The sequence below is a fragment of the Nannobrachium achirus genome (genome assembly GCF_963921795.1).
Source record: "Nannobrachium achirus genome assembly, chromosome: 15".
Classification (NCBI taxonomy): domain Eukaryota; kingdom Metazoa; phylum Chordata; class Actinopteri; order Myctophiformes; family Myctophidae; genus Nannobrachium; species Nannobrachium achirus.
This window is the reverse complement of record NC_137822.1, coordinates 44,134,737-44,145,887: the sequence shown is the minus strand read 5'-3', so window position 1 is coordinate 44,145,887 and position 11,151 is coordinate 44,134,737. Positions and strand designations below refer to the sequence as shown.

The window sequence follows — 11,151 nt, the reverse complement described above, 5'->3', positions numbered from 1 at the left end:
ATTAAAATGGTCTGCCCAAAATAGAAACAGCGGGGTTAATATACAGTACATTGAACTTAACTGATAAGTATGTGATCAGAGGTCAAATTATTTACTTTAGGAAGGGGCACTCTGCTTGTCTCCTGTTCCTATTTTGGCAGCAAGTAGGCTACATTATGTCATATTTTAGTAATCTGAAATGTTTGTCTAGTTTTAGTTGACTAAATAAGATTTTAGTCAACTAAATCTACAGTTGATTTTGACAATGAAAAGGTATTTTGGCGGGCCTTGATGGCGTCGTAATGGCTTATTTTACTGATTGCACTCGACGCGTTGTAAGCTTTGCTATTTTCAGAGCGCAACACCCGGGCACAACCAAACATAAAATGACTTGTCTTTTAGTTCTACTGGATCTCTTCTCCGCTAGTCCCTCCCTAACATTTTAGCGTGCGTTTTCTTTTGTTGTTTTTTTTTACAAAAAGTCATTATATTTAGTCTTAGTTTTAGTCATCATAGCTTAGTTTTAGTTTCTATTTAGTTTGCCAGTGAAAAAAGTTGGTCAATGGAAATTTTTTGTCATAGTTTCAGTCTACGAAATCACCACTAGTACAGCTGAACAATATAATAGACCCTACATTAATGATACTTCAAATGTACAATTAAAACATTGGATTACTTGTTCAACCGCTGCCGTCAATCGCACCAGTTACAATGACAGCTGTCAATAGTTAACAAGAAACTATTTTAAATGCATAAAACCAAACTTGAATGAGGGTGAATTAAATCAGTTTTTAATTACAGAACACAATTAAAAACAACCATTTAACTTGCTGTTAAAACACAAAACAAAACAGCAGAAAATAAAAATGTTTATAAAAAATAAAAGTCTGTTCAGCAGAAACCTTGTATCACCGTAATTCTACTTTTAGTTATTTTGCTACATCGTCACACTATTACAGCAAAGTCAAACAAGAGTGTGACTTTACGCCGCAAAAGCATAGCATTTTTTTTTTGCCATTTGGAAAAGTGTGTGGGTTTTTTATAATTATTTAACAAATGAAAAGTATTGACAAGTTTGTGACTAAATAATAACTACAGTGGATCCGTTGTAAATTAAAAAAAATAAAAATCTTTTGAACATTCAAGGTTTCCAACTGACAGTTTCCCTGTAAATCAGCATCTTCTTCTGTGCAACATTTATGCAACTTAAAAACGTAAAACTCCATACATTGTTGAGCGGAACGCCTAAACTAGTGTTTATTTTTATTTTATTTTCTGTTTTTGTTCTACAGTAAATATCCGTAGAAATAGCTTGTGGAAATAGCCTTTCTACAAGATTGTAGATCGGCTGTTTTACACTTAACCCCAGAATACGGACACAGGGGTTCCAAGTGGTTTAAGGTCCCTCAGTCACGTCTGTGACGAATAATAAACTACAATACAAATAGTTTACATCAAACCGTTAATTCGGTCTCATTCAAGTTGAGACTTTTATTCGCGGTAAAAACTCAACCTTTGTGTTGAAAAATAACGACTCCACTTGTTCTGTGGATGTTTCCATGACACAAACGGTGGGTTGACTTAAAGGAGAACTCCACCCACGTCTTCTTATTATAACTGGTCCTCGCTAATACAAGACGCCACTATTTTCGGTCTGCTTGCTCGCTCTGTCTCTCGTTGGCCGCCTGTGGACAGTTCAGAAACCTGCCTACCAGTGACATCACCGATGAGCTAGTCTGGTAGGATTCACCTTGAAACATGGGCTGCAGATTGTTTTTGGTTGGTTTCTGTTCTGAATGTTTTGAAGGTTTGCACAGGGCTCTACTTCCTGTATTGTCCCAGCTCAGATTCTGAGCCTGGGACAACTTCCTGCCCAGGAATATCATAGTTTTGGCCCAGAGGTTCTTCTCTCCCCCCTAGTGGCGAAAAAAAGAACCTCTGGGAACTCAGATTGCCGATGAGCTAATATAAGCTATGGCCTTTCTCTTCCTCGAATGTTATGCTCAACTAAGCCGTAGTTCTTTCATTAATACAAATGATTTATATATTTTCTAAAATGACCAAACCTGTCTAACGATGAGGTTTCTAAGACAGGTTTCTGAACTATTAATTTTATTTTTTTAATGGCTACCACTTTCCCCTCATTTCAACGTACGACTGTTAGATCGGCCTATTTTCGGCGAGCCCGCCAGGAGGGCTGATGAAGCCTTTGTTTTTGTTTTCCAGGAGCATGATTTTAATCATTCACGTTCATCTGGGACAAACGTTTTCCGTCACCAGCTTCTCCATCCTCTTGATCTTGCGCTTGTTCTTGGGCATGGGCTTGTCGTACAGGCCGTTCTTCAGCAGGTGCTCCTTGCTGTGGTGAACCTGAGCTCCGTGCTGCAGCTGGAAGGAGCACAGAGCACGCAGCGGCTTCAACAGAACCTGAGGGAGAAAATAGATGAAAGAATATATTAGAATATATTATAGGGGTGTGTTTCTCCCTCCGCGTCATCAGCGCCCACACCCTAGGTGGGGTCGGCGATAGGGCCTATCTGTGTGGAGTTTGCATGTTCTCCCCATGTCTCCTAGGGTTGATACCCTCACAAAAACATGCAGTAATCCTGGTCTCAATAATGCCTCCCCCTGGCCAGCCGGGGCGCTTGATGGAGGGGAAAGGAACTGGCTGGAATAACGTGTTCCTTCCACGCGCTACGTCCATCCCAGGGAAATCCCCACTGTCAGGTGAAAAGAAACAACTTGGACTACTCATGCATTGAAGGAAGCATGAGGTCAGTCCGTTGTCTCCCCAGGCGCGGCAGAGGGAGAGCAGAGCCCAGGATTACATAGGCAATTGGCACTGGGTGAAAAATGGGTTGCAAAATTGTGGGATAAAAATTATAGAGAAAAAAAAAAGAATATATTATAGGCCTACTTGTAGAAAGCTCGCAGTGGCTATGGGAGAACACATATGAAACAGAAATTTACTGCCATATTCCGAGTTTCCCCGAGTTATTCCTGTTGTACCAGGCTGCCACGCCTGAGTTTCCAGAGGTATTAGATTAATTCGATTTAATTCGAAACAATCAAAAATCGGATCACTGATCAGCCATTCCTAAGTGCTCCAAAAACAATGCTTCCCGGTTTGGGACCGGAAACGGACATGCTTTTCTTTTTTCATGCATTCACTTCCTTGTTACGCAACACTGCATCACTTAATATACTGTACAAGAAGTCTACACTATTAGAGAATGTAGAAGAATTGTTATTTGGATCAACGTTGGCTTGTTATCTCTCCTATGGTACCAACATTAATACAGCATGGAAATTTGGACAAAATTAAGTTTTGGGCCTGAGAGGCAAAATCTCATCAGATGGAGGTCCGTGGCTCAAATGCAGAATAAACGATGGACCTTGATATGAAAAGGGTTGAAAACCACTGCTCTAGACCTGGGGTTCCCAAACGTTTTTTGTCTCAGGGCACCACATAAATATTTTTTTAATCCGAGGCACTCCTACATTATAATTTTCACTCCCAGCACCTTATATTTATAGCATATCGTCGTTGTTGGGTGGAAACCTTGTATGTCCAAAATCGTTTGTTTTGTATTTATCATCTAAAAAAATGTACTAAACTAGTGAAAACAGCAGATCTACAAGCACACAACGCCTCGCATCGCGAGGCGTTGTGTGCTTGTAGATCGACTGTTTTCACTAGTTTTGTGCGACAGTCTTGTATGATGAAGCAGGGCTTTTACTTTACCAAAAGACGTACACATTTGAAACTTGGAGATACACAAGGTTTCTGCCCGACAGTGACGATATTTTAGTGATTATGTTGCGAGGAAAACGTTGAGATAATAGCCATTTTGGTTAGAACTGACTGAAAATAACTTTGTACTTTTTTCAAGTGTCCAATAAATTCCAAATATTATGATCTCGCGGCACCCCTGGACTGCCGTCGCGGCACCCCAGGGTACCCCGTCACCCACTTTGAAAACCCCTGCTCTAGACAATGTAAATGTAGGATTAATGTGTCAGCGTGCCTCTTGGATGTTCTGCTTGTGTTCTAGGATAGACAGATAGACAGATAGACAGACAGACAGACAGACAGACAGACAGACAGACAGACAGACCTCTTGGATGTTCTGCTTGTGTTCTAGGATAGACAGACAGACAGACAGACAGACAGACGTACCTCTTGGATGTTCTGCTTGTGTTCCAGGATGGACAGACAGACAGACGTACCTCTTGGATGTTCTGCTTGTGTTCTAGGATGGACAGACAGACGGCAGCACACTCCAGGGTGGACAGACACATGTTGGTGGGCTGAGTTCTGATCACGTACTGACTGCACACGGCCGCACTGGCAACAGTCCGCCATTCCGAAACACCGCTATTCCGAAGCAGGGTTAGGGTTAGGTTTAGGGTTAGGGTTAGGGTTAGGGGTAGGGTTAGGGGTAGGGGTAGGGTTAGTTAGGGTTAGGGTTAGGGTAAGGGTTAGGGTTAGGGTTAGGGGTAGGGTTAGGGTTAGAAGTCAACGTTCGGAATAGCGGTGTTTCGGAATGGCGGGGTGTAACCGGCCGCACTGAGCTGCACCTGGAAAACAAACATAATATTATTATTATTATTATTATTACTACTGTGCACTCGCAAAATCTGGCAACACTGTTTTTAAGCTGAACTGGAAAACATGCCTCACCCAGCTCTATAAATGTTAATATTCATTAGCTGAGAATGATTGCCTGGAACTTCAAATATAGTTTACCATCACTCTTTCATTTCAGAACACAGATACCGTATATTTCCAATCAATCGCCTGGGCGCTTAATTCGCAAAATCTATTTAAACCCCCAGCGGGTATTTGGTGCCCGGCAGGTGTTTGCTCCACGGCGATTATTTGGAACTATACTGTATACACACTTGTTTTTGGGTCTGATGCCAATTCTGGTTTTGGAGAGCTGGTTATGAACAAAGGGGCACTACAGCAGTGTTTAACACAGGGATGTCAAACATACGGCCCGCGGGCCGAATCCGGCCCGCGAGATGATTCAATCCGGCCCCCCAGGGCTAGAGCATACATTTCTGAGCATTTAGAGAAAAAAAAGTAAGTCTCTAGCCCATTCCTGTCAAGAGTTATGATTGTTTTAAGAATTAACCTAACTAATGTCTGTACACTGCAGGCTAGGTTTCTCCCACCTGGCAGTGATTGAGTTGATTGATTGGAATGTTAAGTGACCAGCTCTCTCTCTCTCTTTGAAGATGACAGCATTGCTAGGAATAGGGTGGTTGGTCTGGCTATGAATAATACCTGAACATACCTACAATATTCGAACTGTACTCAAAGATTACACATATTAGACATGGAAATTAATGTTGTTAAAAAAAATAACTTATTTAAAAAATATAATAATAATAAAAATGTAAAAGTTTTATTATTCCGATATTTTCTGAATATGCCATTATTGTTCATTACTTTTATTTTTTTTATTATAAAATACAATAAAAATAATTATTGTCCTGCATCAATAATATTTTTTTTAGCCATTTACAAATTATAGCGTACTGGAGACTATCAGGAATTGAATTATTCTATTATCAAATGGTTTATTCTTATTGGCACTTCTTAAAGGAGTAGTTCACCCCCAAAATGCCATGGAGCCAATGTAGACTCATTCCTAAAACAGTCATTTGATTACAATAAATGCATGCCTATTGATTCCGGATGGGGACCCAAATGCATTTGGGTCCCCATCCGGAATCAATGGGGGGAAGTGTACTATTATCACATTTTTGTCTTAGTAATGCGACAAATAAAATAAAAATATATTATTGAACTCAATTCTCCATGGCGTGAGTAATCAAAGAAAAAAAAGTCATTTTGGGGATGAACTACTCCTTTAAACAAATAGCATCTCTCGTACCTAACTGCAACTGTAATACCAATAATGAAAGTAGCTATTTTACTTAATAATGAACACAATTTGTAAAATGATATACTGCTATACTGCTAGCTACAGCAGTGGCTGAGACGACAGGAAGAAAAACAGAGCGAACATGTGCGCGAGTGTGCATGCCATCCGATCCGCGACTGGTTCGGCCCTCATCAAGTCGCCTTTCATCCAATGCGGCCCTCACCCCAAGATGAGTTCGACACCCCTGGTTTAACACTTCAAATGACCATAACTCTGTGACCATTGCTCTGATCAGCACAATATAGGGCGGCCGGCTGAGAACCGAGTTTGATTGAAGTTAGAAAACAAGTTATGAGCAAACAAATAGAAATAAACATCGTTTTGGTAGGGGGAAAAACTTACAAACGGATAGAACTTAATTTTTATCCTTATGCCCCAATTAATGTTTCCTCTTTCAGCCACCCATGTCGAGGCTATAGTACCTGTTTCTTTCAGCCAACGTGGAGGCTACAGTACCTGTTTGGGCAGGTGTAGCAGGGTGTTCCTCAGGAACATGTCTTTAGCCTGGCTCCAGGTGCCGTCTATGATGATGATGTTGTAGTGTGTGCTGCTGGGTGCTTCTGGCTCCTCTGGAACTTTGTGGTCATGGACCACCTCCTCTAGGATATCTTCTGGACCTGTGTGCTTGTGGAGCAGCTCTTCTGGACCTGTGTGCTTGTGGACCACCTCCTCCAGGTTATCTTCTGGACCTCTGTGCTTGTGGACCACCTCCTCTAGGTTATCTTCTGGACCTGTGTGCTTGTGGACCACCTCCTCTAGGATATCTTCTGGACCTGTGTGCTTGTGGACCACCTCCTCTAGGTTATCTTCTGGACCTGTGTGCTTGTGGACCACCTCCTCTAGGTTATCTTCTGGACCTGTGTGCTCGTGGAGCAGCTCTTCTGGACCTGTGTGGTGGTGGACCAGCTCCTCCAGGTTCTGGGCTCCGGGGCCAGGGTACAGGATCAACGTTCTGCTGTCCCGACAGACCGCAGCCAGCTCTGGATGTCTGAGAGCAAAACAGCAAAACTCAGAAAAAGCCAACTTGATTGATGTTAGTTTAATTTATTTTATTGCTTTTTACCCCCTTTTTCTCCCCAATGTTCTTGTTTTGCCAATTGATTCCTCCCTACACACATCTGTTGTTACTGCTGGTTGTATCCTACTGACTCACCTGCCAGTGAGGAGCCCCCACCGGGAGGACGTACTGTTGTATCCTACTGACTCACCAGCCAGTGAGGAGCCCCCACCGGGAGGACGTAGAGCCTTCGTCCTACTCCTCCCGCCCAACACTCCCTGCTGACAGGTGCCGCCCCAGCCGATCTACAAGATCAAAACTAGGGATGGCCAACGGTTAACCGTTACCGTTAAACCGATAAGAAATTGGTTACCGGTAAGCACTAACGGTTAATTTTGACCGATAAAAAAGAAAAGGAAAAGAAAATCAACCCATGTGTCACACCAAAAGCCCCGTACACCATTATCTACGCAACATCAAGTCATCAGCCATGCAACTATATGCGCTGTGGTCACACATTTCTGGACACCAATGTCTGTGTAACATCCATGCATTCATACAACTGCGAGTCTGCCGCTGCGCGACGCTGCTTGATTTGGCTGTACACGCTGACTTGTTCATCAGGAAACAAATGCTCCCTCGTCGATTGGATTTTACAAAACAGACCCGCGTCGTCACATTGAATCCTGTTTAAGAAGAGCTTAAAACACAACTTTCTAATGTTACATGTTGATGACGTGAGGAATGCTAAAGTCGCCTTGGTTTAGGCTATGCGAAAATAACAAAGCTCAGAGTCGCAAATTCAATGATCGCTGCATCAGCACACACAAAACACGGGCTAGAGAGAAGTAAATGAATGAAATGGACATCACGTTTAGCCGATTCAACCATACCAAACCAGTCATACGATTGGAAGTTATTGCTACATGCGGCTACATGCGTCTCGCTGCTGCTGCTGCTGTTTTGTTAGGCAACAGCTCCCAGTTTTATTGTTTTTAATGTATAAATATAGCACTTTATTATGGGGAAAAACGTGTGTAGGCCTATTTTCCTTTTTTAAATCGCTAAAATAGCGCATTTTTGAACACATTTCCTTAACGGTTAACGGTTAATTAACTGATAAGGCCTGACGGTTATCGGTTAAGAAAAAATCTCCATTTGGCCATCCCTGAACAAAACACATGCGTTTTGAGCTTGTAGATCTGCTATTTTTGCTTCTTTTATATGAGATACTAGAATGACAAAGTAGGACGTAGCAATATGCATTGTGGCCCTCTGGAGCAGTGATGTCATTACGTGCGCATCCCGCATCAAAAACTCATTCAAGTCGCCCAGGGACTCATTCATGTCATGGTCCTGGGGTCCCGGGGATGCGCCTCCATTGGAGTCCATGTTAAAATAATTTACCGGGTTGCGGTAAAAGAAAAACATTTTAAAATTCCACAGACACCACCATTGTTCATGGGTGAAAGCATCCTACTTTACCCTACGTTAACACAAATAAAATCCACATAGAAAGTCTTTAAACAGGCGATAGAAACGTCAATGTTTTGATTCCACCGATGTCCGACGCCATTTTGCGCGCCCGAATTCATTAGGGGCACATGTTTTAGTAGTTTTAGTAGTTCTAAGTTCAAACATTAGCCAAATTGTAAAATAAATATAAGAAATAAGCAAACATTTTGAAAATAGCCGATCTACAAGCTCACAGCGCTCGAAAACATTATATTGAGGACTCCTAAAACTTTTCTGGGACCCATTTGAATGACCACCTGTGGGTCCCGGGACCATCATCCAGGAATAGGAATCAGTTTCATTTCATTCATTTGGGTCCGAGGCGAACGTCTAAGTTCTCTTTTGGGTCTTGCGATACAAAGTTTGTGAACTTCCAGCTCACCTTTCCTCACTGAACCTTCTCCCCACCAACACTTTGCATTTCCCTGGAGGCAGACAGGCAGCGAGCAGAGGAACCGTGTGGAGAACTCTGCTCTCCTGAAAAACACCACAAGAAAGAAAAGAAATGTGCCACTTTAATCTTGGCAATACTGTACATAACCTTTGTAACTTATGTTTAACCTCATGTATGTACTGTATCTGCTTGCATTTGCTTTGCTTGTCTTATTGTAGGTCTAGTAAGTAGATATCTTTGATTTTGTGTTAAAGATGCATATCTATAGGCAAGGGGTAGGCTAGGCAACCTTAGGCACGGGTGCCAACATTGGCACAGGGGAGGGTTATCACTGGCACACTGGCAGAAGTGTAAGAGAAAGGATTTGTATTTTAAAATCAAATATTGTTTTAAATGTGGACAATTAAATTAAGTCACCTAATTTGCAGCAAATCACACCTTGCACATAATTCTACGTTCGTAAAGATTCTTAACTTTGACATGGGGAGGGAATCAGGGAGATAGGTGGGTTATTGCTGAGTCTAATGATCATTATAACAATGTGCTGACAATCAAAATATGTCTGAATTGTTGATGGTGCGTCATTAAAATCTATGTTGACAATGACATGGCACTGACTATTTAGGAAATAAAAACATGGCTCTTCAATTCAAGGTAGCTGAGCCCTGCTATAGGCTATGCTCACCTCGGCTGGATGCTGTACTATGTACAGGCATGTGGAAACCTCCAGTGGATGCACGGGAAGGAAGGGACACAGACACACCTTCTGAGGACGTCTGCAGAGAAGGACAAGACGTAAGACAAACACCTTAGTTAACGTACAAAACATTTATGTTCGTTCACTCACTTAATTTATTTATTCATTCATTCATTCATAGCAATACTGATCATTTTATTTAGTTGTCTACCTTTACAGGTAGCATGCTTAAAGGGGTACTGTCACCTAAAGGGCTCAAGAGGCAGATTACACTGTGACATGAGCTTCTCTGAAAACGGTCTGAAACAGTCTGAAGCTCATGTCAGTGTAATCTGCCCCTCCCCCTCAACAGCTGACCAGTACATTAAGTCACAGTCAGGCTATACAGACAATTAATTAGATTGGCTTATAATTGCGCATCCCCACAATGACATCATAAACATATTAACTTGTTTTTTAAGATGATTCTTAAAGTGACAGTAACCTTTTGGTGACAGGCCCCCTTTAAGTGCTGTTAAGTGGTATCCTTTTCTTAAAATGAGTGTTAAATTGTTCTATATTGGGATGGTAATCATTGCCTCTTTCTATCTGCAAAGTGTTGGTTTGATAAAAATCCACCACAGACAGTGTTGGAGTTTGGAGGCGCTTGTTTTCTATGAAGCAGTCCAGCTGCTAACTCCCACATCGTGTGTAATTTGAAACAGGTGGTACACACTATACAGGACGAGTGATTTCCCACAAGGGCTTCCAAAATCCAACACGTCAGAAAAACAAAGTCAAAGTCAGTGAGACAGAAAGTAACTCATAAGTTGTCTGCGATGGATTTTTATTATGAAACAAACACTTTACAGATAGAGAGTGGATAATTCAAGATTTGTATACAGCTGCATTGTTGGTGAGTTTAAAGTTGTTAATAGTACAATCAATAGCACTTTTCTGTTTGGATGTATGGGCTGTCAAAGTGTCAATGGTTGGAACATAAAATATAGGCCTATATATGGCTATATCAGATCTAAATATCCCCTCCAACTTCTTGTTTATGCCCAGAATGACATGAATATAAAATAAATTGCTTAAATGCATAAATGTGAATAGAAATGGTTCCCATGTGCCCACTACTTTTCCAGTTGACTTGCCTCTAGTCTATTCTAGAAGGAGGCAACACAGAAGAACAAGCAACACAAAATAAGCGTTACAAAAAAAGCTTTAAAACTTCACAAAATATCAGATCTACAGCAAGCTCACAGCGCGTCCGCGACGCGTAGGTTCGCTTGTAGATCGGATAAACATTCCCCTCTCCTCTCCTCTCCTCTCCTCTCCTCTCCACTCACCGGCATCGTAAACACGTCGGCCGTCTCTCACACTCCTCCACCGGCAGCGCGGCCAGATCTCCAAACCGTGTGTGTGCCCTGTGTGTGTGCCCGTGCCCTCCTGGCCCCCAAACTGTGTAATAAACAACCTGTCGCACTTAGAACAACGGACTCACTCGCCAGCTTTCGCCGTGGACTGAAGACTCTCACCTTTTCAGACTCCACCTAAACCCTTAGCACTACTGAAACACTCAATGACCTTACAGGAAGCTAGTTAGCATTTGTTTTTTAGGTTTATTAGA

General features: G+C 41.9%; 1 protein-coding gene across 1 annotated transcript; it reads right to left on the bottom strand.

Moving 5' to 3' along the window:
• Positions 1–2,229: 2,229 nt before the first annotated feature.
• LOC308299883 (tRNA-uridine aminocarboxypropyltransferase 2-like) lies at positions 2,230–10,935 on the bottom strand (the record flags this gene model as incomplete). Its single annotated transcript, XM_080743664.1, has 7 exons — positions 2,230–2,406; positions 4,210–4,327; positions 6,388–6,496; positions 6,824–6,924; positions 8,831–8,925; positions 9,528–9,618; positions 10,871–10,935. Coding segments are annotated over 7 exons (756 nt in total), but the record flags the coding sequence as incomplete, so codon positions are not given.
• Between the last annotated feature and the right edge of the window lie 216 nt (positions 10,936–11,151).